The sequence below is a fragment of the Erinaceus europaeus genome, chromosome 15, assembly GCF_950295315.1.
Source record: "Erinaceus europaeus chromosome 15, mEriEur2.1, whole genome shotgun sequence".
Lineage (NCBI taxonomy): Eukaryota > Metazoa > Chordata > Mammalia > Eulipotyphla > Erinaceidae > Erinaceus > Erinaceus europaeus.
This window is the reverse complement of record NC_080176.1, coordinates 33,699,877-33,727,230: the sequence shown is the minus strand read 5'-3', so window position 1 is coordinate 33,727,230 and position 27,354 is coordinate 33,699,877. Positions and strand designations below refer to the sequence as shown.

The 27,354-nt window shown below is 41.0% G+C and overlaps 1 protein-coding gene across 7 annotated transcripts in view; it reads left to right on the top strand.

Moving 5' to 3' along the window:
* The window catches only part of LOC103114034 (S-adenosyl-L-methionine-dependent tRNA 4-demethylwyosine synthase TYW1), a 230,545-nt gene that overhangs the window by 38,443 nt on the left and 164,748 nt on the right, over positions 1–27,354 (top strand). For 6 of the 7 annotated variants that reach the window (XM_060173555.1, XM_060173556.1, XM_007523657.3 and 3 more), the window contains 2 exons: positions 595–717; positions 21,683–21,800. In XM_060173555.1, the coding sequence (XP_060029538.1) occupies positions 595–717; positions 21,683–21,800 (241 nt within the window). The remainder of the gene's footprint in view (positions 1–594; positions 718–21,682; positions 21,801–27,354) is intronic. The other variant, XM_060173557.1, reaches the window with a different exon arrangement.

Sequence of the window (27,354 nt, the reverse complement as noted above, 5' to 3'; positions counted from 1 at the left end):
AACCCCTTTTGTTGCCCTTGTTGTTTAATATTGTTGTAGTTATTATTATTGTTGTTGCTATTGATGTCATCGTTGTTGGGATAGGACAGAGAGAAATGGAGAGAGGACAGGAAGACAGAAAGGGGAAGAGAAAGATAGACACCTGCAGACCTGCTTCACCACTTGTGAAGCACCCCCACACACACACAGGTGTGGAGCTGGGGGCTCAAACTGGGATCCTTATGCTGGTCCATGTGCTTTGAGCCATGTATGCTAAACCCGTTGCACTATCACCAAGCCCTCTGCTATTCTCTTGACTAACTTGACATCCTTCAGCAAATTGCATGACTTAGATCTCAGAATCATAGGTTCAGTCCCTAGCACTGTCTTCTGTCAGGGTTGAGCAGTACTCTGGATCTAAGAAAAACCAGGTAGTCTTACATACTGTGTAAATAGCAGGTCACACCTTCAGACATGACCTGAAATTGACCAGATTTAACTTGTGGGTAAAATTTCACTGACCCATATCTTCACATAGTTCACATCTAGCTTGGGAAAGAGTATTAGATGTTCTGCTGTCTTGAATAATAAATTTTTGAAACTTCTATGTTCCAGGAGGAGGAGCTCTTTGAGAGCACCAGTGAGGAAGAGTCTGGCCCTGAGGACCATGAAAGTCTCAATTCCATTGTTGATGTTGAAGACCTTGGTAAAATTATGAATCATATGAAGAAAGATAAGGTACTATCATTTTGGGAAATAATATACTTGGGCCCTGTAGTGGGTTCTGGACAAAATGGGTAAAATGGGTCAGAAGATCCAAAATTTAAATTGTGAGATAAGAAGTCCCGATACTTCTTGCTTGTTTCAGAGTTGCTAAGAGAGTAGATATTTAGAGTCCTCATCACAAGAAAAACAATTTGTAACTGTATATGGTGACAGATGGCAATGAAATAGAACTGGAATGCCACTTCCACTGACATCATAGAATAATAATAAAGCCCCGCATTTCACCCACTTGTGCAAAGACAAAAGCTATATTTTGAAATACTATATATTACTGAGAATGGGAAGTTGTCCCTTAAACTGTTTTCTCCTTCCTTTGCCTCCTTTTAAAAAAATCTCCTGGGTGGGGGCCAGGCTGGTGCTTATCTGGTAGAACACACACATTACCATGTGTGAGACCTGGGTTCAAGCCCCTGGTTTCTACCTGCAGGGGAGGATTTCATGGTTGATGGAGTGCTGCAGGTGCCTTCCTTTCTTCTCCCCTCCCTCTTTCATTTCATTGTTGCTGTTATTATTTAATTACCTTTATTTACTTGTTGGTTAGAGACAGAGCAAGTTGGGAGGGAGGAGGACATAGAGAGGGAGAGACATCTTCAGCACTTCACCACTTGTGATGCTTTCCCTTTGCCGGTGGGAACTGGGGGCTCAAACTTGGGTCCTTGTGCATTGTAATGGGCGCTCAACCAGGTACACCAACACCCGGCCCTATTTGCTTATTTGGTGTTGGTTAGAGACAGAGAAATTGAGAGGGAAGGGGAAGAGAGAGAGAAAAGAGAGATATTTGCAGCACTGATTCACTGCTTGTGAAACTTTCCCCCCTGCAGGTAGGGAGCTCGGGAATCGAACCCTGGTTTGATCGAGTGCCACACTATGTGGGACTACTATGGCATGGGAGTGGAGAAGCTTCTGTTCAGTGGTGTCTTTTGCCCACTCTGTTTTGCTTCTCTATTTGGAAAAGTTAGTCTAGACTGGTTAAATTGTGCGTGAGTGAGGCCCTCAAGATTACAACGGCAGCAAAAAACATCCAATCTCTGCACATTTCAGGCTTGGAATTTGTTTGGAATTTGTTGGGTGTTGTTTTTCCTGGTTATTCCATCTCATGTTCACTAGAGGGCACTGGAGAAAAGGCGCTAACCACAACTTTGGAACTCCTTATGTTCTTGAAATGAAATGATATTGAATCTTACAAATTTTAAATAGCAGGGTTATGATTTTTCAGATTTTTCATAAAAATATCATAAAGCCATCAGGTCTGGGGGTTAAATATATTTTCCCAACTTCAGTACAGAATGAATAAGCTGCCAGCTTTTCCTTTTTCCTTATTGTTAGGTTGCCTAGTGTTTTCAAATTTATCTTCTTATTGGACATAGTATACTAACCTTAGTGACACATGTTATTATTGCATGACTCTTTTTCATATATACATATTTATATTTAGATAGAGATAAGCATTTTCATTGGGATATATATATTTTTGTGAGCTGCTTTCTGCCTGGCCATCATTGCACACATTAATTGCCTTAGTTTTAACTGTAGAATAGGCAGTGCCAATAGAACTTAAGAGCACTGGAGTTCTTCAGGGCACTTGACAGTATAGAGTATAGACTCTAGAGTTGGACCAGAGCCACTCCTATTGTAAGTCTCTGCGAATTTTATGGCGTAGCACAGTGTCACCTTGTGTGTCTGAAACAGGTTATTGTTGCTTCAGCTTTCTCATCTCTAAATTGGGAGAAAATTGCAGTAGTTGCCATATGAAATTATGAAGATGAACTATTTATCTGTGTAAAGCAATTTTTTCCTGTATATAATATGAACTCAATAACTATTACTATATGTTTTCAAATAGGTTTGATCAGGCTTGAATGCCATCTTGGTGTTTTGCCTCCTTTTGTAAGCAAGATCCAAGGCAGTAAGTCTACAAGTAAAAAAAAAATTCAGGGGTGGGTATGATGTCCAAGAGGAAGGGAGCTAAAAGTTGAAACATTAAGAAGTTGGGATACAGATACAGAGGGAAGGGGTGGTGGTGGTAGCGGTGGGGTGCTAGGGAGTGTGGCATGTTTTGGACACTAAACCATTTGAGAAGTCTAGAGTTGTGTGAGGCGGTGTTGTTTGGAGAGATGAAACCGAAAAGAAAGAAGGGGCAAAATCCTGGAAGCCCTACTGTTGGTATGTTTCTAGTTCTGCTTCTGGGATCCCTTCTGTTACATTGCTTGACGTTGTGGTCTATTTACGTGGTCATTCTGTTACATTGGTTTGGTCTCACTCCCCCTGCCTCCAGGAGGTTTTGGTTTAGTCCTTGCTAGTTCTGCGCTTCTTGCTTCTCCCTGCCCCCTATCCTACATACTTCCTTGGTTCCGGATGCGGTGGCCAGAGGAGAGAGATAGAGGAGCCCATTGTGTGGTGATTAGGTTATTGGACTGCTTGCCCGCTCGTGAATAAAGATTAAACTGCGTTCTCAGCTCAGCCATGTGTTTCTGGTCGTCTTTGTGTCCCGCCCGTGAAGCCAGCCCGGAGAAAACAACATGCTGGCGCCCTGAACATTGACTGACATATGGCGCCACAACATGGGACCTAACCAGCACATCCCCCAGATAAGTGAAGACGTTTGGCTACCTATCCACTATGGGCTGCTTTTCTACTTGTGAAGAGGTTTCTCTGTTTCTAGAACATTTCGCTCTGGGCCACACTCTGGTTTCCACCCTCTGCCCGCCCGCAGGAGCCTGCTCGCTGCTGCGGGGCTCGGGGCGGGGCTCGGAGATGCACTGCTGCAGCCTTGGGAGCCGGGAGCAGGGCAGCGGGCATGGCGGGCAGGGCTACAGCCCATCCTGGCCCCCGCCTCGGGGCGCCTCGGCCCGCGCCTTCAGCACGGCCAGCCCGCCCGCCCTCCTGCTATGAAGTCTGGGCAGATCCTGGACAACCCGGAGACCGCGGACTCTCTGCCGGGACTGGGCCCCCTGGCTGAGATCCCCAGCTCGTCTCTGAAGGAAGAGGAGCTACAGTATGCAGAGATACATGCAGTGATTGCAACCTGCAATTCCTGGAAGTGAAGTTGCCCAAGAAGCCACCGCTGGACAATGCAACCTCCAAACAACTAAGACAGTACAGATCTAAATTCGTGTTTAAAATGACAGGACTTCATAACAGAAGTTTTTCTCCTTTTGTATTGAAGACCATGTTTATGTGTGTGTTTGAAGTTTGGTAAACATTAACTTTAAGGTTAGAAATGTAACTTTAAGGCTACATTCTTACCAGGCAAAGTTAAATGAAAAAGGTTTTCAACATAATTCTCATAAAGGTAAAATTAACTTACATTTAAAGTCTGAGGTAAAAATTAGTTAAAAATCAATATATTTTAACTAACTTGGTCTAAAAAACCTGTGCACACCTAGAGTGTGTCTCCATCTTATATGGGTGTAACGAAAGGTTAAATAAGACATTATTGATATGTAAAGCTCTCAAATACCTTCTCATTTAGAGGTAGAACTAGCCCAGGTGTAAGATAGATTGCACAATGGTTATGCTAATGATTCTCATGCCTGAGGCTCTAACAAGGGTTCTTTGCCTTACCACATTTTATTGCGCTTAAATTGGTTAAGCAGCCTTAAAATGAAATGAGAAAGACCTTCAAATTTATAGATACTTAAACCAATTATCATCATTGAGTTATCAGTTGTGGTAAACTTCTAACCTGCTACAAGTTTTGTTTCATAAGTAAGTGAATTGCAGCTGTCAAGTTCTCTGCAGAAGAGCAGAATTCCAGCGGCTGACCTTCCTAATGCAACGTTTCACCCTCCTGGCAATTCTTCCGTGGACATCTGCTTTGAACTGGCACTTCTATTGGTCTTACTGGTACACAACTCTACAGTAGCTTCCATTTACGCTGCTGGGTTTCTCAAAGACTGACTGCAGCCAGCTGCCTTGGGACTCTATAGGACATACCCTCCCTCCTTGCTAGGTAATGCCCACAGAAGCAGGAAACGCCCGTCGAGCCAAGAGAAGCCCACAGAGGCAAGAAGTGTCCTTTAGCTTGATAAGAGAAGCCCACAGAGGCAAGAAACGCCCCTCTCAGGCCTTCCCTTGGCATCACACTGGTTCTTGTTGCTCGCTTCCTTGTTCCTCCATGTTTGTGCCAGTTTTTTTTTAAATGCCTGTACGATACAGGTTTCTGTTCACCCCACACTCCTGATACTATGGTCAATTAGTTAAAAAGAAAAGGGGGAATTGTTGGTATGTTTCTAGTTCTGCTTCTGGGATCCCTTCTGTTACATTGCTTGACGTTGTGGTCTATTTACATGGTTATTCTGTTACATTGGTTTGGTCTCACTCCCCCTGCCTCTGGGATATTTTGGTTTAGTCTTTGCCTTTTCGCGCTTCTCTCTTCTCCCCGACCCCTTGTATGTACTCCTGAGTTCCTGACTTTTTGGCCGGAGGAGAGAGGACAGATTTGGGTTGTGATTAGATTAGATTAGTTTTTTGAACCGTTCGCTCATGAATAAAGAAATACTGCTTCTCCGCTCAGCCATGTGTCCCTGATCGGCTGTCTCCCACCACAAAGCTAGCCCGGCATACTGTCACCCTGAATTTTGACTGACACCCTACCTATCCTATTAGGGGAAATAAGCTCTGTCCTATAGGCAGTGGAAAACCATGTAATTTGGTCGAATAAAATGAATGGCTTTGTGGGGGAGAGGTGTAGGGAGAGAGTAGTAGGTTCAGAGTATCTGGAGGAATCCCAGTACCTGTTGGGTTATCTTAGTCACAGTGTTCTCATGTATGTTCTTTTTTTTTTTTTTTTTCTTTATTGGGGAATTAATGTTTTACATTCAACAGTAAATACAATAATTTCTACATGCATAACATTTTCCAGTTTCCCATATAACAATACAACCCCCACTAGGTCCTCTGTCATCCTTCTTGGACCAGTATTCTCCCCACCCACCACCCTAACCCCAGAGATTTTTTACTTTGGTGCTATACGCCAATTCCATTTCAGGTTCTACTTTTTTTTTTTTTTTTTTTCTGATTTTGTTTTTCAAATTCTGCCTGAGAGTGAGATCATCCCATAATCATCCTTCTGTTTCTGACTTATTTCACTTAACATGAATTTTTCAAGGTCCATCCAAATCAGCTGAAAACGGTGAAGTCACCATTTCTTACAGCTGAGTAGTATTCCATTGTGTATATATACCACAACTTGCTCAGCCACTCATCTGTTGTTGGACACCTGGGTTGCTTCCAGGTTTTGGCTATTACAAATTGTGTTGCCAAGAACATATGTGTACACAGATCTTTTACAATGGGGATGTTGGGTTCCTTAGGATATATCCCCAGGAGAGGAATTGATCATAGGGTAGGTCCATTTCTAGTCTTCTGAGAGTTTTCCAGACTGTTCTCCACAGAGGCTGGACCAGTTGACATTACCACCAGCAGGGTAGGAGGGTTCCTTTGACCCCACACCCTCTCCAGCATTTGCTGCTGTTACCTTTTCTGATGTATGACATTCTCACAGGAGTGAAGTGGTATCTCATTGTTGTCCTTATTTGCATTTCTCTGACAATCAGAGACTTGGAACATTTTTTCATGTGTTTCTCGGCTTTTGGATCTCTTTTGTGGTGAATATTCTGTCCATGTCCTCGCCCCATTTTTGGATGGGGTAATTTGTTGTCTTGTTGTTGAGTCTGGCAAGCTCTTTATATATGTTGGTTTTTAAACTCTTGTCTGATGTATGCCATGTAAAGATCTTCTTCCATTCTGTGAGGGGTCTCTTAGTTTGGGTAGTGGTTTCTTTTGCTGTGCAGAAGCTTTTTAATTTGATGTAGTCCCATAGGTTTATACTTGCCTTAGTCTTCTTTGTAATTGAATATGTCTCATTGAAGATGTCTTTAAAATTTATTCGGAAAAGTGTTCTGCCAAATAGGGAGAGTTTGACTTCTTCTCTTCCAATCTGTATCCCTTTAATTCCTTGGTCCTGCCTGATTGCTATGGCAAGAACTTCCAACACTATGTTGAATAGTAAAGGTGATAATGGGCAAATATGTCTAGTACCTGATCTGAGGGGAATGCTTCTAGTTTTTCACCATTGAGTATGATGTTGGCTGTAGGTTTGCTATATATAGACTCGACTTGTCTTCAGGAATTTTCCATCTATTCGCATTTTTTGTAGTGTTTTGATCATAAAGGGATGTTGTATTTTGTCAAAGGCTTTCTCTGCATCTGTTGATATGACCATGTGGTTTTTGGTCTTGGTTTTGTTGATGTGGTGGATCACATTGAATGATTTGTATATTAAACCAACCTTGCTTTCCTGGGATAAACCCCACTTGGTCATGATGAACAATCTTTTTGATATACTGCTGTATCTAGTTGGCTAGAATTTTGTTCAATATTTTAGCATCTATGTTCATCAGAGATTTTGGTCTGTAGTTTTCTTTTTTGGTTGTGTCCCTGTCTGCTTTTGGTATCAGGGTGATGTTGGCTTCATAGAAACTGGCAGGGAGTACTCCAATGTCTTTAATTTTCTGGAAGACTTTTAAAAGTAAAGGTATTAGTTCTTCTTTGAAGGTTTTTGTAGAATTTATTTATAAAACCATTTGATCCAGGACTTTTATTCTTCGGAAGATTTTTGATAACTGTTTCAATTTCATTGGCTGTGATGGTTATCCACTTCCTCTTTACTTAGTTTTGGAAGTTGGTAGGTATCTAGGAACTATTTTCAAGATATTTCTATTTTTTAGCATCTATTTCTTCCAGGTTCTCTAGCTCAGTGGCATATAGTTGTTCATAGTAGCCTCGCATGATATGTTGAATTTCTGTGGTGTTTGTTGTTATATCTCCTCTTTAATTTTGTATGATTTATTTGGGTCTTCCTTTTTTGTTTTGTGAGTCTGGCTAAAGGTTTGTCGATTTTGTTCACTCTTTCGAAGAACCAACATTTACTTTCGTTGATCTTTTGTATGGTTTTCTTATTCTTAATGTTATTTATTTCTGCCCTATCTTTAGTCATTTCTGTCCTTCTGGTTGCTTTAGGGTTCATTTGTCCTTCTTCTAGGTCTATAAGGTGTGCAATCAGGCTGTTTATTTGTGCTCTTTCTTGTTTCCTAATGTGTGCTTGTATAGTTATGAACTTCCCTCTCAGTACTGCCTTAGCTGTGTCCCAAATATTTTGATAGCTTGTGTCTTCATTTTCATTGAACTCTTGAAACATTGTGATTTCTTCCTTGATTTCCTCTTTGACCCAGAAGTTGTTAAGAAGTGGACTGTTGAGCTTCCACATTTTGGGACTATTACTAATCTTCTGTTGATTGTTAAGTGTTAGTTTCATTCCACTGTGGTCTGAGAAGATGTTTGGGATGATTTCAATGCTCTTGAATTGGCTGATGCTGTCTTTGTGGCCTAACATATGGTCTATCTTTGAGAATGACCCATGTGGATTTGAGTAAAATGTGTATTCCAGTTTCTTGGGATGAATAACTCTGAAAATGTCCAATAGTTCTAGTTTATCTATCTCTTCATTTAGCTCCTTCTTGTCTTTATTGATTTTCTGCCTGGATGATCTGTCAAGTTGAGAGAGTGGGGTGTTGAAGTCCCCTACTATGATTGTGTTGCTGTTAATATATTGCTGTAGCTCTTTCAGTAGATGTTTGATGTATTTAGATGGCTTCTCATTGGGTGCATAGATGTTAATAATTGTTTAGTCCTCTTGATTGACTGATCCTTTGAGCATTAAGTAGTGTCCATTCCTATCTTTTTTAATCTTATCTATTTTAAAGTGTATCGTGTCAGATATGAGAATAGCTGTTGTTGCCCTTTTTTGTGGGCCATTGGCTTGTATGATAGTTTTCCATCCTTTCACTTTAAGTCTGTGTTTGTCTTGTTGAGTTAGGTGGGATTCTTGTAGACAGCATATTGTTGGGTTGTATTTTCTGATCCATCGTCCTACTCTGTGTCTTTTAATAGGTGAATTCAGGCCATTGACATTTATTGATATCAAAGATTGAAGATATTTTAACACCATTCTTGTAGAGTTTTAGAGTGTTCTGATATATGTCCTATGGTCTGACTGTTTATAGAAGACCTTTCAGAACTTCTTTCAGGGTAGGCTTGGTGATAGTTGATTCCTTCAACTGTTGCTTCTCTGAGAAGCTCCAGACTCTGAGGGCAGTAGCAATGGAGACCCAGAGTTGCACTTGGTGAGTCTACGGGGAGTCCTCTCCTCCCCTCAGCTGTCCCCTTTTTAGTGTTACAGACTGGAGGTGTGTTGGTATGCATGAGACCCCTTCTGTTTCATTTGGTTTAAATCCCCCCTGCTTGACACTATTCTATTTACATAACCACTTCATTCTATTTACATAACCACTGTTAACAAGTTCCACCCTCCCTCCAGGGCATTTGTGGTTCAGTGATAGGATTCTCGCCTAATCTGCCCCCTCTTTGTCACACTCTGATTTTCACCAGTCACTTTTCTCTCCACCCTCTCTATGTCACATCCTGTTTCCACCCTACTTGGGAAGTATATATAAAGACAGCATTGTGAGTTTGAGGGTACTGTACTTTGAGTTTAACTTAGCTCATCTTAGATTGTGCTGCGTCCTGCATGAATAAAGAGATACTGCCTACAGCTCAACCATGAGTCCCTGGTCGTCTGTTACCTGCCCGTGAAGCCAGCCTGGCAAAAACAACATAACCCGTTGAAAACAACATATGGCGCCACAACATGGGACCAGACCTGCGCAACTCCCAGATAAGTGAAGACTTTGCCTACCTATCCACTATGGTCTTCTCTTCTACTTACGAAGAGGTTTGCCAAAGCCTCTACTGTTTCATTATGAGACAGTTTCTCTGTCTCTGGAACATTTTACTCTGGGCCACTTCGGTTCCCTGACCGGGAACTTTGGTTTCTTATGACCGGGATCATAGAGCTTGGGAGATGCACGGAGATTTCTCCTTGGACTTTCTGGATTCCCTCTCTCATGTTTCCTGAGGAAAAGGACTACATTTTGCTCTGGGCCACAATTTGGTTCTTTATGACCGTGATCGTAGACCTTGGGATATGCATGGGGATTTCCACTGGGACTTTCTGGACTTCTTCTCGAATGTTTCCCATGGAGAAGGACTACTCTAGTTTGAGGAGCATTCTCCAGTACCCTGGCAGTTCCCAAGTATGGAGACACGTGGTTAGTTCTACTCTCCTGATTGGATTCTTTCTTCAATGGGAAGACACTTTTAAAAATGGGTGCCTGAAGCAATCCAGCAGGAACAGTCAGAAACACCCTAAATGGAATTTCAAGGAGCTTTTTGGACTAGGATGCCCTCCGGGGATTCTTAATCCTACATGGTGAGATCTTGATAATCTGGTTCAAGTTGCGTTTCATAAGAGAATGATTTGAATGACTGAATTTTTGTTTGACATTGACTTAAAAAAAAATGCTGGACGCAGCCATGATTTCTAGAGACATCCAGAAACAATCCAAAAATTGTTTTTTCCCTCCTATGATTTCTCTTTTACGTCTTGACATGAATCTGAAACGTTTAATCCTGAAAACTGTATGAGTTATGGGTGGGGCAGATAGTGCAATGATTATGTTAATTATTCTCATGCCTGAGGCTTTTAACCGTGGTTCTTCTGTTTACCTTTCCATATTTTATTGAGTTTAAACTGTTTAAACAACCTTAAAATCATACTAGAAAGGACTTCCAATTATAACGGAGTTATCAATTATAGTAAACTTCTAATCTGCTACAAGTTTTGTTTGACAAGTAAGTGAATTTCAGCTGTCAAAGTCTTCACATGAAAAAGCATCTACTCAAATGGAATTCCTGGTAATCCATTTGGATCCTGTTCTCTGACATCGCCCCCGGAAACCAATGAGGTGACCTGGTACGACCTGAAGAAACAGATTCACAGACTCCAAAGCTCACTCTCTACAGAAAAGCAGAATTCTGGTGGCCGACATTCCCCATCGAGACAGACGTGCAGCTTTTCATCCTCTGGCATTTTCTTCTGTGGTCATCTACTTTGGACTGACACCTCCATCGGACTTACTGGTGCACACTGCTGTGTTTCTCAAAGACTAACTTCAGCCAATTGCCTTGAGACTTTATAGACCATGTCCCCTCGCCTGCAGGCTCTGTCCCAGAGGCAGAAAACTCCCCCTCCTTATTAGGTTATGCCCACAGAGGCATGAAGAGCCCCAAGAGGCAAGAGATGCTCACAGAGGCAGGAAATGCCCTTTGGGGCAAGAGATGCCCCCAGAGGCATGAAGCGTTCCCAGAGGCAAGAAATGTCCTTTCGCCTGCTAGGCCTTGCCCTTTGAGGCAAGAAACATTCCCCTTGACATCATACTGGTTATTGCTGTTCGCCTATTTTGTTTTCCATGTCTTATGCCAGTTCTTTTGAAAACACCTGTATGATATATGTTTCTGTTCACCCCACAATGGCCATTAGTTAAAAAGAAAGGGGAAATTGTTGGTATGCATGAGACCCCTTCTGTTTCATTTGGTTTAAATCTCCCCTGCTTGACACTATTCTATTTACATAACCACTTCATTCTATTTACATAACCACTGTTAACAAGTTCCACCCTCCCTCCAGGGCATTTGTGGTTCAGTGATAGGATTCTCGCCTAATCTGCCCCCTCTTTGTCACACTCTGATTTTCACCAGTCACTTTTCTCTCCACCCTCTCTATGTCACATCCTGTTTCCACCCTACTTGGGAAGTATATATAAAGACAGCATTGTGAGTTTGAGGGTACTGTACTTTGAGTTTAACTTAGCTCGTCTTAGATTGTGCTGCGTCCTGCATGAATAAAGAGATACTGCCTACAGCTCAACCATGAGTCCCTGGTCGTCTGTTACCCGCCGGTGAAGCTAGCCCGGCGAAAACAACATAGCCCGGAGAAAACAACATAACCTGTCGAAAACAACAGAGGTGGTGTCTCAACTGACAAACTGCCAGACTGTTAGCAGCCACTTAATCTCTCCCTAGGCTCCTCTCTGTCACCAGCCACATGTATTTGCACTCACCGGTGACCTGATGTGTTCCTGTAGTCGTTCTAGTCCTGCCTCGTTTCTGTCCCAGGTAGTCTCCTTTGGTATTTCTAGTTTATCCGGGAGAGGAGAGGAAAGGAGAGGAGAGAAAGATATCTGCTGCTGCTGGTAGCCCCGCCTCTGGAAGTCCCTCATATATGTTCTGTTATCACTCTACTTTATTTCTTTACAGTTGTCATAGCTAGCAGGCCTTAGATGCCGTCTCTTTGTTTTACTTCTCTTTCCTGCCTACCAGAGGAAAAATAGTTCTCAGAAAGGAAAGTGTAGATTTTGGGTTGAGAATAAAGTATCTAGAGGAACCTGAAAATGATGAAGCCCTTCCCTTCCCTCTCTTCCCTCCCTTCCCTCCTCCCCTCCCCTCCCCTCCCCTTTTTCTTTCATTTGAATTTTTTTTTCTTAATTTTTATTTACTTATTTATTAGGTAGAGGCAACAAATTTATTTATTATTATTTTTAAAATTTTTTACTTAAGAAAGGATTAATGAACAAAAACATAAGGTAGGAGGGGTACAACTCCACACAATTCCCACCACCCAATCTCCATAGCCCACCCCCTCCCATGATAGCTTTCCCATTCTATAGCCCTTTGGGAGCATGGACCCAGGGTCGTTGAGGGTTGCAGAAGGTAGAAGGTCTGGCTTCTGTAATTGCTTCCCTGCTGAACATGGGCGTTGACTGGTCGGTCCATACTCCCAGTCTGCCTCTCTCTTTCCCTAGTAAGGTGTGTCTCTGGGGAAGCTGAGCTCCAGGACACATTGGTGGGGTCTTCAATCCAGGGAAGCCTGGCCAGCATCCTGGTGGCATCTGGAACCTGGTGATTGAAAAGAGAGTTAACATACGAAACCAAACAATTTGTTGAGCAATCATGGATCCCAAGCTTGGAATAGTGGAGAGGAAGTATTAGGGAGGTACTCACTGCAAACTCTAGTGTACTACTGCTTTCAGGTATATATTTTGCAGTAGTTTATGGATACGTGTGCACATAAGCTCTCTCTCACAGAAACTGGTGTATGTCTAGCTTATGGGACTTTGTTAGAAAGTGAACTACCTGAGATGAAATTAGAGTGTACTATAAAAGGAAAGGTCTCACCTGAGTAATGAAGCTGAAGGGTTGTCATTCCACACGTGAAGTCTCTGGACACAGTCTGAGGTGAAGCATGTTGAGGTGGCAATCGTTGCGTTGGTTAGGTTGTGATCGGCGGATGCAGTACTATTTGATATGGATTGGGAGAGGCATACGGGAAAGTGGGCCCTATCCAAGGGTTCCAGGACTGGGGCTCTATAGTGGAGATGTGAGGTTCCTGCTGTCTTAGGGTTCAAAAAGACAATCGATAGTTAATGTTATCATCACATTATTTGTTAATTGGGTTAACTTTGAAAAGTCAAAGTCCTTTTGTTATGGTTTGCTGTACAGTATCCAGTATCTTGTATATATAGCTGTGCTATTGGATGCTGAGGCAACAAATTTAAAGGTGCGGGGAGATAGAGACAGAGAGAGATCTGTAGCACTGATTCACCACTAACAAAGCTTTGCCCCTACAGGTTCGGAGCAAGGGCTTGAATCTGGGTCCTTGTGGTTGAGCAACATGCATGCTTAATCAGGTGTTTAACCTGGCGCTGTTTATTTTCTGTTTCTGTTATGTTGTGTTTTGTGAATGTACATTGCCTTTTTTTTTTTTTTTTTTAGTTTACAGTAAATCTCTGATGCTAAGTACTCTCCATAGGTTAAACAAATAGTGATGCAAGTGCCATTACTTTGTGAAATAAATGGCAAGTGATTGGACATTACCCACTGGAGAAACATTTCAGTTTGTCAGCTATTTAAATTGCAGAAGAAAGATCTAATTGTGTCTTGCTTGAGTTACAAAGTGTGGTTTTGCAGTGGACTAGCATAATGATAGTTCTCCTTTCACAATTATTTTTAAGACTTTGGTTCACCCAGAAATAAGAGGTAACATTCTTTCAACCCCAGAACAATTTTATTTCTTCATTTTGAAATTTGTTACTAATAATGTGTTACAAGATTTTTAGCTTATAGTTTATAATTCTACACTGCACCCACCACCCATATTCTTTGTCCCCACCTTCCTACCTCCTAAAGATAAACACTATAATTCTCACAAAGTCTTAGAAACATTTTGTTTGCTTGTTTTTTTTCCCCCAAGTTCATCTATCAGTTTTCTAGATTCTATATGTGAGTGAAACCATCTGGCAGTTTTCTTTTCATCTCTTATTTTGTTTATCTACATCACCTCCAGATCCATCCATTTTGTTCCAAAGAACACAATCTTGTCTTTTTTGATTGCAAAGTAGTATTCAATGGATATATATATATATATATATATATATATATAATCTTTAGCCAGTCATCTACTTACTGATGGAGGGAATGGGATGTGGAACTCTGTTTTTGGGAACTGTGTGGAATTTTACCCCTCTTATCCTACAATCTTGTCAACCATTATTTAATCAATCAATATATAATTTTTTTAAAGTAGTGATCTCTAAAATGGGCATAATGCACCCCTGTGTTCATAACTACATTATTCACAACAGCCCAAGAATGGAAGAAGCCTAAATGCCCATTGATAGATGACTGGCTAAAGATTATATATATATATATATATATATATATATATATATATATATTCATTCCATGGAATACTACTTTGCAGTCAACAAAGACAACATTGGGTACTATTACCTTTCCACTAGGAGCTTTCCTATTTTTTTTTAATGTTTTTATTTTTTATTGTTGTAGTTGTTGTTTTTTTTTGATTTCGTTGTTGGATAGGACAGAGAGAAATGAAAAGAGGAGGGAAAGATGGGGGGGGTGAGAGAAAGACGCCTGCAGACCTGCTTCACCGCTTGTGAAGCAACTCCCCTGCAGGTGGGGAGCTGGGGGCTCAAACCGGGATCCTTCCGCCTGTCCTTGCACTTTGTGCCAGGTGCACTTAACCTGCTGCGGCAACCGTCCAACATCCTGAAATCACTACTTTTAAGCCAGACTGATTCATCGATCCAAGAACACTTAATAGTGAGTTGTAGAACTATTTCTTTAGGTCCTGTTATCCAATATAGATTTATAGGGTTTGATGAAAGCCATTTTAAAAACTCTTTTTTTTTTTTTTAATTTATTTTTTATTTTTTCCCTTTTGTTGTCCTTGTTGTTTTATTGTTGTAGTTATTATTGTTGTTGTTGTTGGATAGGACAGAGAGAAATGGAGAGAGGAGGGGAAGACAGAGAGGGGGAGAGAAAGATAGACACCTGCAGACCTGCTCCACCGCCTGTGAAGCGACTCCCCTGCAGGTGGGGAGCCAGGGTTCGAACCGGGATCCTTATGCCGGTCCTTGTGCTTTGCGCCACCTGCGCTTAACCCGCTACGCTACAGCCCGACTCCCCATTTTAAAAACTCTTAAGTCTATCTGGCTAAATCATTTTTGTTAAAAAACAGGAAAGTTTCTATGTACAAGGACCTGAGTTAGATTCCCCTAGTCTCCACTTGTAGGGGTGAAGCTTCACAAGTAGTGAAGCAGTCTGCAGGTATCACTTTCTCTCTCCGACTCTCCTGCTCTCTCACCTTCTCTTTTTCTCTACTGTAGTTTTTAAAAAAGAGAGTGAAAGAAGTGGTAGATTTATTATATATAGGCACTGAGTCCTAGGTTATTATAACCCTTGTGGTAAAAAATAAAAGACAAAACAAAAACCAGCCAACCAAACAAAAACCTGACATACACCGAAAGGTCATTGAGCCCTGTTGAGAATTATGTTTTTTATTTATTTCCCCCAGAGTACTGCTCAATTCTGGTGGTGCTGAGGACTGAACCTGGAACCTTTAGACCTCTAGTGCTTCAGGCATGAAAGTCTGTTGTGCTTCTGATGGTGCTATATCCCAGCCTAAAGATTGGTGATTTTTAAATTTAGCAATGACAAAATGATGTGATATCAGAAGTCCTTTATTGAAGAGATAGGAACATGAGGAAATTAGATTAAGTTCTGGCAGAAAGAGTTTAGTTCTACTGGAAGAAGAATTAGTATTAAATGTTGTCACATCTAGAATCTGTTACTGAAAGAAGTACACAAACACAGACTAAGAAGTTACATCAGTGGTGACACACTTGGTAGGGCATACACTCCTGGTTGCCATGGGCAGGAAGAAGCTTCTGGAGTGGTGGAACAGTACTGTAGGTGTCTATCCTTTCTGACTGTTTCTTTGTTATCTTATCCTGTTGCAGAAAAAAAAAAAAAAAAAAAAAACGAAGAAAGAAGGGCTGACCACCACCAGGAGCAATGTACAGATAGGCACTGAGCTCTAGCAATAAACCTGGTAGAGAAAAGGGAGAAAAATTTTTTTTTTTGGCCAGATGGGCAGGCATACCTCTGGTTTCTGGTGAGACTGGGGTTTGAACCTGAAGTTCTGCTGCCTCAGGCTTGAAGAGCCACTACACTAGGTAAGCAGTCTGCTGAAAGATCTGTTCTCATAGGGCAAAGAGTAGTTGGGAAACTCATTTATTTGACTGACATTTAGTGAATGTCTGTCACATTGCTGGCATGGTTATAGTCTTAGCAGGCAGTCAGGCTGTTAGAAAATGACCGCTACCAACACCTAGAAGTTCTATATATCAATACCTAGAAGTTCTATAATCAGAATTTTTGTGTGAAATAAGGGAATTAAATATCGGATGGTAAATTGTTGGAAATTAACTTAAAAAGAGGTTTGTGGGTTGGGGCTTCTGCGGTGCATAGAAGGATTCACAGTGGGAGCTGGGAACTGGTTTAAACAATATAAAGTTTATTAGGGTGAAACAGGTAAAAGGCAAAATAAGCACTTATCATCAAGGGTTAAGCATACACTAGGTCTATAAAGTCTGAGTATAGTCATCAAAAGTTTAGTCCCATAAGATAAACAATTATCAGCTCTGGTAAAGGTTGCTCATGGCTGTAGAGGGGTCTAAAAGTTTACCAGCTAGCAGAATCACACGTGTTCAGTTTCCAGGAGAAGTAGACATGGTGGATGGATGCTTGGAGCACCTCCGCTGAGAGGCATCTGACCAGGAGAAGAAGCCTCATCCAGAGACTTGAGAGTTTCGGCTGGCTGTCCTTTTTAAGTCTGTTCAGCCTACCAACAGTGTTTTGCACACCAGCACAGTCTGAATCCACCTACAGTCCATCATGCGCCTACACAGATCACTGCATACTATCAGCCTTCTGTCGCCAAGGCTGACGTCAGCACTGTGTTGGGGCTTCCGTCCATGGTCACTGGCATATTGCGTCACCACAGTAAATAAGAATCAGTAAGACAAGTCGTAGATTTAAGTAATCACTCTTTTTTTTTCCTCTGAAGAGATGTATCACTTTGGTAATGAAAACTTGTTTGTTGCAAAATACCTGTTCAGCTGCTGTTCAACTAGGTAGCATTGTATTTATGACTAGTACTTACATTAGTGATTCAACATTGATTTACCAAATTACAGGATTTCAGTGGCAGAGTTTCAGTACAGTTCATTACACTAAGTGCTACCTTACTTTGGGGCAGTACTAGGATTTCTGAGATATTTATATGAAAATGATTTGGGGCCAGGTGGTGATGCACCTGGTTGAGCACATCAATGCACAAGGACCCCGGTTTAAGCCCTGAGTCTCCACCTGCAGGGGGAAAGCTTCACAAGTGTTGAAGCAATGTTGCAGGTGTCTCTCTGTCTCTCTCCCTATCACCCCCTTCCCTCTCAGTTTCTGGCTGTATCTAATAAATTAATAAAGATAATTAAAAACAAAAAGAATTAGGTACTACTATATAATGTCTTTTTTCTTTTTTTCTTCTTTTTTTTAAATCTACTAGTGAGAGGGAGTGAAAAAGGAGAGGAAAACCAGAACATCCCTCTGGCACATATGATGCCAGGGGTCCATTGCATTATATCCCAAGATGCATACTTATTTATTTAATTTATTTATTACTCTAAAGAAATTTGCTCTATTACATGGATTTATTCATGTAACTGTATTTATGAGGAACTTTCCATTTTCATTAATACTTAGGAAGCTTGCAGTTTTTTTTTTACATGTTGGAAGAGGTGATTGAGTATTGTGACTTCCATTTGGTCTGTTAAGCTGGATAGGGGCTGGGTAGTGCACATGTTACAACGCACAAGGACCTGGGTTTAAGTCCCCAGTCCCCACCTGCAGGAGGAAAGCTTCATGAGTGGTGAAGCAGTGCTGCAGGTGTCTCTGTCTCTTTACTTTCCTCTTGATTTTCTGGCTGTCTCTATCAAATTAAGATAGAGGAAGAGGAATGAGAAGAATGGGAAGGGCAAGGGGAAGAAAAGGAAGAGGAGGAAGAAGAGGAAGCTGGATGAAGAGGAAGCTGGAAGAGGATGAAGGAAATTGAAGGCTCTTTATCTTCCTTTTTTAAAATTTATTTTATTATTACTACTATTGTTTATTTAATTTTTTTTTTTTTAACAGAGCACTGCTCAGCTCTGGCTTATGGTGGTGTGGGGGATACCTTCCTTCTTTAGGAATGTTTGTTTTCTTTGCTCCTGGAAGGTGTGCCAAGGATATATCCTTGAGATAGCAAATTGAAGTTGGGACTTTCTGGGTATTATATATGGTTGGCCATAGCTAAGATGTTTGTATAAAATTTTTTTAAAAATATTTATTTATTCATTCCCTTTTGTTGCCCTTGTTTTATTGTAGTTATTATTGTTGTTATTGATGTTGTTGTTGGATAGAATAGAGAGAAATGGAGAGAGGAGGGGAATACAGAGAGGGGGAGAGAAAGATAGACACCTGCAGACCTGCTTCACCGATTGTGAAGCAGCTCCCCCTTCAGGTGGGGAGCCAGGGGCTTGAACTGGTATCCTTACGCCAGTCCTTCTGCTTTGCACCACCTGCGCTTAACCCGCTGTGCTACCGCCCGACTCTCATCTGTGTAAATTTTTAAGGTTAGTCAGGCAGGTGGAGGAAACTACTCATCTGGTGCCCTACGACACATCTCTGAGGTAAATTCCCTTACTATCTACCAATCTAGAGTTCCTGGTTCCTTTTGTTTCTGTACCATCTTCGGGGGACTGGCTATATGTCATATCTGGGGAGCACCCAAGATGGCCACCTAACATAGGCTGGGAAACAGCACCTTGTAGAAGTCAAGCTCTTCAAATGCAATGAGTCTGGGAATTGGGCAGAAATAAAACTCGAGATTGAATTCAGGGAGACCATTTATTTTGACCATTACAGCTTTCATCTAGGAAAAACTAAGATGGGCAAAAGCTGGACATGAATTGAAAGAATCACTCATGTTCACGTGAGATACAGAACAGGGAGCAATCAAATTGGACTGACTCTGGGATTTTCATTTATTTTTGGATAGACTATGTAACAGCTATAAAAAGCAAAATTTTTTGGATTTATGTAGTTGTTATAGTGTTGTCTTCTGGGTAAAAGTGAACAATGTCTGCATCTAGGAGATTAGAATTAGAATTTGAATGGGGCTTTATACTTCCTTGGGGGAAGGAATTGTATTTCATGCCAGAAATGAAGTTACTGCTTATAAGGACCTTAGGACTTAAAGACAAACTACTTTAGAGAGGAAGAATGATAAATGCTGTTTGCTCTTGAGTGTTCAGAACCTTTAGTCTCTAACCTCTTTGCACATAAACTTTGTGTCTAAATCACTGAATCTGGAGTAGCTTTTACCCTCACATCTTGTAATAGACAATTTCTCCAGTGATGGGACACTGAGAAGGTATTTGGGCTATTGGAAAAGTCATGATGCAGTAGAAAAATAGGTCATGATTTTTCTGACAATCCAATATTTCTTATGGGTCAGAAGTTTTTGTTTAAAATCACAAGAAAATATTCTCAGAGCCTTGAGCACATAGAGTCCATGTGATGGACTGGGTTCAATTTTGGATTTATGTATCCTTTGTGGTAAGCAAATAAACTGGCTTTTGAGGCTGCTTATCAATTTTTGCATGATTAATAGAGAAGTATAATAACTTGCTGTGGAATTAATTCAAAGACATTTCACTGTTGTCAAGGTCAAGGTTAGAGTGCTTTGCTCTACCATAAGGACTTGCTTTTCAAGTTTACTTATTTACTTTTAGGCCTGAAGTAGCCTTAAAGGATTATTTTATTTTTAAATATTTTCAACAAAATAAACTGGAACCTTTTAATTATTAATAAAAGACTTGACATTAAGCTGTTTTATGTAGGCAAGAATAAATGATCTCTTTATGAGTTTTTCAGTTCCTTCTGGAAGTAGTGTAGTTGAGAACTATTAACAGAAGCAAAAATGCTTATTAACTTTGCATTTTGATTAGATTGAGTAATTGGAATGGTTACATTTAGGACAGAGCTTAACTATGGGTTTGATTTCTTAACTTGCCACATTTAACTCTCTAAAGTACTTTTTCACTGATTTCCTATTTCAGAACAAGTCTCTGGAGTAGCAGAAGGTAGAGAGGTTAACTATGAGTTTCAGTTGTTTACCTTTGGTTTTTTTTTTAAATTTAATTTTCAGTTTTCACATTTGTTTAAAGAACTTGTGTAGAAAACTCAACATTCACATAAGTAGATGGCATGATATAGTAGATCCCTGTGAACTGTTGCCTGCTTCTATTTGACATAGCTTTTAGACATGTCATCTGAGAGATGTTTTCACTTTGATGTGAGAGTTTGCTCACTGCCTCAATGGAGGCTAGACATTTAGAATGGACAGGCACTGAAGGTAGTCTGGAGCACTGTAGGGACAGTGCCAAGTAGAAGCATTTGGAATTTCTGTTGCTTTTAGTGAGATCTGATGTGTGCCTGTTCTAAAGTGTTAGGTTATGTATGATGTCTCTGATTATTAATTAGCAGTCTTCCATCTCTCAAAAAGACATTGAGATAACTTAAGAATAAATATTAAAAAAAATGTATAAAGAGAGGAAGAAGTCTGCATAAAGGACAAGTGAGGGCCAATTTGTAATATAAAGCAGCTTATAGAAAATACAAGACAAGCAGGATACAAAGCCTTGCACAATGATCAGAGGTGCTGCTGAGTTTTCTAGTGGCCAAAGTCAGAAGGAAACATAGCCAGTGAAGTTTTTATCACTGTAGAATTAATGTTTCCTCTTGGAATCTTCTGAAAGGAACACTTGGGGCAGAGGTAGAGGTGGTGGTAGGCTAATTTTTTCTTTGGATGGCTGATTAATAGCTCTGAGCAACTTTTTTTTCAAACTTATTTTGGGGTTATCAAGTGTAATAACCAGCAATAGTTACAGTTCATTGAACTTGGATTATTTGTGAGGCACTGTGTCAGGTGACTTTATTTCATTTCGTCTTCAACATATCCTTGCTCTACCATAGACGCTTTTATTTTCTACCTCCTGTGCCCCCCTTTTCATGTGAAGAAATTGACATTCAGATATAGCTTACTGCATTTATGCATCATTCTGTCTCATATTGCTAAAAATATTGAATGTCTAGATAAGTAGATTGTTGATGTTTTGCTGGGTGTGTATTTCAGTATGTATTTACAGTAAACAACATTAAAATATACTGAAAGATCTTGGTGTATCTTGAGTTTGGTGTTGCAGATAACACAGAGATCTAGGACACAGTTTGTACAGCCTTTTTTTTTTTTTTTTTAAGATTTTATTTATTTTATTAATGAGAAAGATAGGAGGAGAGAGAGGAAGGGCCAGACATCACTCTGGTACATGTGCTGCCGGGGATTGAACTCAGGCCCTCATGCTTGAGAGTCTAGTTCCTTAACCACTGTGCCACCTCCTGGACCACTGTACAGCCTTTCTATTCATGCTCCATGTTTGTGATTGTTACGTTATTTTAGTTGCACATCTCCTAGTGTGGATTACATTCTATTTTAATACAGAAAGAAAAGGAGCAGCAGGAGGAGAAAACTAGCCTGTGGAGAGACTCCGTGAAGAATGAAGACAGTGAACCACGGGCTATGATAACACCTGCACTTCGAGACGCCCTTACTAAACAAGGTGAAAATCCCTGAGAGAGTAATACCACACTTTAAACATTCTAATTTTATACCTAAAATAGGGATTATAAAGAAGAAAGAAGATAGGGAAGCTCCTCTCTAGTTAGCTCAGTTGTTATTACTGTGGTAATTGGAACTAAGGATTCACAAGCTTGCGTCTAAGTATTTCTTGTATTTGGGCTTGTTGGACCAGAATTTTTTTTTTTAAATTTCTTTATTGGGGTATTAACAGTTTACAGTCAACAGTAAAATACAATAGTTTGTATATGCGTAGCATTTCCCAGTTTTTCAATATGACAATTCAACCCCCACCAAGTCCTTCTCCCCCATCATGTTCCAGGACCTGAACCCTTCCCCCCATTCCATTATTTTATTTTCATGCAGTACACCAACTCCAGGCCAAGTTCTGCTTAGTGTTTTCCCTTCTGATCTTGTTTTCCAGCTTCTGTTTATGAGTGAGATCGTCCCATGTTCATCTTTCTCCTTCTGACTTACCTCACTTAACATGATTCCTTCAAGCTCCATCCAAGATGGGGTGTAGCACCATTTCTTGCTTAAAAAAAAATTTTTTTTTTATTTTGGATTTATCTTTCAAGTAGCTCAGGTGTACAGATAGAGAATGTCAACCCTGGCTTCTCTGCAAATCACATTTTAACAAGGAAAAGTACTTGAAAGAAAAACTAGCAGAAAGAAGCTTAAATGATCTTAGACTGGGCTAGTTGGAAGTGTTTTTCTTTTTGCCTCAGGGTTATTTCTGGGATTTGGTGCTTACACTATGAATCCACTGGTCCTGGTGGCCATTTTTTCCATTGTTGTTGCTGCTGTTGTTGGTGGATAGAACAGAGAGAAAGTGGAGAGGTGGGGAGATAGACACCTACAGACCTGCTTTATTGCTTGTGAAGCTACCTGCTTCACAAAAAAAGTGGGGAGCCGGGGCCTCAAACCAGAATCCTTGCACGGGTCCTTGCATTTCGCTATGTGTGCTTAATTTGGTGTGCTAATGTTGTGCCCAGAAGTTCAAGTCCTGATCTCACAAGCAAGACCAGAATCTAATGCAATAGCAAGAGCCTTTATGAGCAAGCTTAAGCTTGCTTGGCTGACACCCTTCCACACAAGGGGAGAGTCTGGGCTGGCGACCTCGCAACATTGTTGCTCTCGGCTTTTTATAGTACACAGAACAAGAGTGCTTGGTTTCAGTTTAAGGGCTTTAACAAGGAACCATTGGTTTCAGTTTAACAGTCTCTAACAAAGGTTGGTTTCAGTGTAAAAGTCTCTAACAAGTAACAGTTGGTTTCAGTGTAACAGTCTCTAAGAAGTAACAGTTTCTAATCTCCACATTCTAATCTCTACTACCCAGCCCCCAGTTGGAAGTGTTTTATATAGAAGTGGATCTGGATTTCTCTGGTCATACTTACCATGAACGTTGTAATTTGTATATACACATTAAGGAATGTGAAGAAATAAAAGTGTTTTCCTGTAGAATAATGGTAGTGTATGAAAGTCAAAATGATTTCCTTTCTTCCTTCTCTTTTTTTTTTTTTTAAGTATTTTATTTATTCCCTTTTGTTGCCCTTGTTGTTTTATTGTTGTAGTTATTATTGTTGTTGTCGTTGTTGGATAGGACAGAGAGAAATGGAGAGAGAAGGGGAAGACAGAGAGGGGGAGAGAAAGATAGACACCTGCAGACCTGCTTCACCGCCTGTGAAGCGACTCCCCTGCAGGTGGGGAGCCGGGGTTCGAACCGGGATCCTTACGCCGGTCCTTGTGCTTTGCGCCACCTGCGCTTAACCCGCTGCGCTACAGCCCGACTCCCCTCTTCCTTCTCTTTTTGAACACCATTTAGCTTACAGTTTGACAGTGCAGGGAAATATAACATATCTCCTTCAAGCAGCGATTAGCCTGCCTTGGTAGAGGAGCTGTGAGTAGCAGATGTGCCTCTGATCCCCTCAGATGGCTCTTTTCCACACTTAGGTAGTTGCTTTCAATAAGCAGCACTTATACAAATTCTTGACAGAGTAGACTGATCATACAGTGTAGTGGCTTTGCAGAAAAACCTTCAAACCTGAGGCACCAGAGAGGATCAAGCTCAAACCCCAGTCCCACCAGAAGCTGCTCTGGTAAACAAACAAACACAAAACTTTAGCATACTGCACCAAAGTAAAGAACACCAGGAGGAGGTCAGGGGGAGAGGCTTTCATGTTTTGGTGTGTGTGACATGGAGGAGGACTTAGGCAGGGGCTGAGAGCATGCCGCAGAAATGTTACACATAATCAACAACTGTATTTACGGTAAACTGTTAATCCCTCTAATAAAAATAATTCACTAATTAAAAAACAAAGAAAATATTTGACAGGAATCCACTGCAGACTCTTCAATTCAATTATACTATACTATACTATACTATACTATACTTTACTTTACTTTACTTTAGAAATTATTGGGGGTCAGGTGGCAGTGCAGTGGGTTAAGTGCAGGTGTCGCAAAGCGCAAGGACCAGCATAAGGATCCGGCTCCCCACGTGCTGGGGAGTCTCCTTACAGGTGGTGAAAGCAGGTCTGCAAGTGTCTGTCTTTCTCTCTCCCCTTCTGTCCTTCCCCTCCTTTCTCGATTTCCCTCTGTTTTATCCAACAACAACGACAGCAATGACAACGTTATAACAACAATAAAACAACAAGGGCAAAAAAAAGGAAAAAATAGCCTCCATGAGTAGTGGATTCGCAGTGCAGGCACTAAGCCCCAGTGATAAACCTGGAGACAAAAATAAATAAATAATTGTGGGAGTTAATGGCTTACAGTGCAGCTAGGTACAGTCTTTAATCTGTAGAGCACTGATTCACAACTTCAGCCCTTTTCCATCATCATGCAGCATGACCCCAAGGTTTTCATCGTCTCCTCACTCCCCCGTTCCCCCTCCCATTCTCCAGAGTCCTTTGCTTCGATATAGCACACCAAACCCAGCCCAAGTTTGCTTTGTGTTTTCCCTCTCTGCCCTTATTTCAGGTGTGATCATTTGGTATTTATCCTTCTCTTTTTGGCTTATCTTAACATGATGCCTTCAAATTCTACCTAAGTTGAGGCAAAGGAGATGACTTCATCATTTTTAACAGCTGAGTAGTATTCCTGTATGTAAAAAGTTGCAGCAACTTTCATAGCTAGACATCTGAGTTGCTTCCAAGTTTGGACTATTATGAATTGTGCAGCTATGAATATATATAGGTCTCTTCTGATAGGTGTTTTTGTTACCTTTGGGTGAATCCTCAGGAGAGAAATTGCTGGCTCATTGGGTAGGTGTATTTCTAGTGGTCTGAGAAATATCCAGACTTTTCCACAAGGATTGGACCAATTTACACCCCTACCAGTTGTGACGTTTTTCTTTCTCTGATACTCAATCCTGTTAACTCTTAATTCAATAATAGTGTGTGTGTGTGTGTGTGTGTGTGTGTGTCTCCAGCCCTCACCCAGTCTCTTGTTCTCAGCTGAGGGAGAATACTTGGGTTGCCTCCCTTGCTGTGGAACTTGGCAACTTCCTTGCAGAGCAGTGTATGAAACACAGCACTCATCTTGCTTGTTTCCCATCTCTCTGTGGTCGCTGTCCTTTGTTGATGTTTTGTGCCAGGAGAACTGTCAGTATAGGTCTCTATATCGTGCAATGTACTTTTTTTTCCCCCTTCCATATCCATCTAATTACACCATGTATCTTTGGAAAAATTTAAAGAATTGACCTGATAAATTGTGATTCTTGTATCCTAACATGTAATATAGGGATACAAAAGAACTAGAATTTTCTCTTTAATAATATTTTTATTATTGGATAGAGACAGAGGAATTGAAAGGGGAGGAGGAGGTAGAGAGGGAAAGAAACAGACAGACACCTGCAGCCCTGCTTCACCACTTGTGAAGCTTTCCCCCTGCAGGTGGGGACCAGGGGTTTGAGTCCTTGTGCACTTAGTGTGTGCGCTTAACCAAGTGTGCCACTGTATGACCCAAAGAATTAGATTTTTCTAGAGACTAAATTAAACTTACTTTTGTCATCTTATTGGGAAGATAATAGTTTACAGTACTGTTGCTAATACAGAGGCATCTGCTAAACACTCTCTACCCCCAAGCTAGGGCCTTTTCTGCCACCAGCAGTCAGATCCTCTGTCCTTCCTCACCCCCCTACCCTCCTAACCTAGAGTCTTTTGCTTTGGTGCAATATGCCAAGCTTAGTCCAACCTCTATTTTATGTTTCCCCTTCTGTTCTTGTTTCTTAGGCTCTCTCTGCTCATGAATAAGATCATACAGTATTAATTCTTCACTTTTTGGCTTATTTCACTTAATACTTATTTATTTATTGCCTCCAGGGTTATTGCTGGGGCTCAGTGCCTGCACCACAAATCCACTGCTCCTGGAGGCCATATTTTACCCCTTTTTGTTGCCCTTGTTGTAGCCTTGTTGTGGTTATCGTTGTTGCTGTTGATGTCATTCGTTGTTGGATAGGACAGAGAGAAATGGAGAAAGGAGGGCAAGACAGAGGGGGAGAGAAAGACAGACACCTGCAGACCTGCCTCACCACCTGTGAAGTGATCCCCCTGCAGTTGGGGAGCCGGGGGCTCAAACTGGGATCCCTATGCTGGTCCTTGCGATCTGTGCCACGTGAGCTTAACCCACTGCGCTAACACCTGGCCCCCAATATAATATTTTAAGCTCTATCCAAGATGAGACAAATGAGATGACTTCATCATTCTTCATATTTTTGTAATTTTTTTATTCTTTATTCCCTTTTGTTGCCCTTGTTTTTTTTTATTGTTGTAGTTATTGTTGTTGATGATGTTGGATAGGACAGAGAGAAATGGAGAGAGAAGGGGAAAACAGATAGGGGGAGATAAAGATAGACACTGGAAGACCTACCTCACCGCTTGTGAAGCGACTCACCTGCAGGTGGGGAGCCAAGGCCTTGAACCGGGATCCTTATGCCGGTCCTTGCACTTTGCGCTACGTGCGCTCAACCTGCTGCGCTACCACCCAACTCCCTATGATTCTTTATTTTTACTTCATTATTCTTAACAGCTGAGCAGTATTCTATTGTGTATATAAGTTACAACTTTCTCAGCCACTCATCTGTTTGGACACCTGGGTTACTTCCAAGTTTGGGCTATTAAAATGGTGCTGCTGTGAACTTTAGCCACTGTGCCACCTCCTGGACCACATGCTGCCAACTTAAGTGTACATAGATCTTTTTTAGGTGGGTGTATTTGTTTCCTTAGAGTATATCCCCAGGAAAGGAATTGCTGGGAATTCTCCAGACTGCTCTCCACAGGTGTTAGACTAATTTGTATTGTCACCAGCAGTACAAGAGGGTTCCTTTCCCCCTTCAACATTTGTTTTTCCTGTCCTTTCTGATGTATGAAATTTTCACAGGAGCTAAGTGGTATCTCATTGAAATTATTTGCATTTCTCTAATAATCAGTAACTTTGAGCATTTTTCTTTTTTCTTATATCTCTTGGCTATTTCAAACTTTTTTTGGGTCAATATCCTCTACCTGATTTTGGATTTTTTTTTTTTTTTTTTGCTG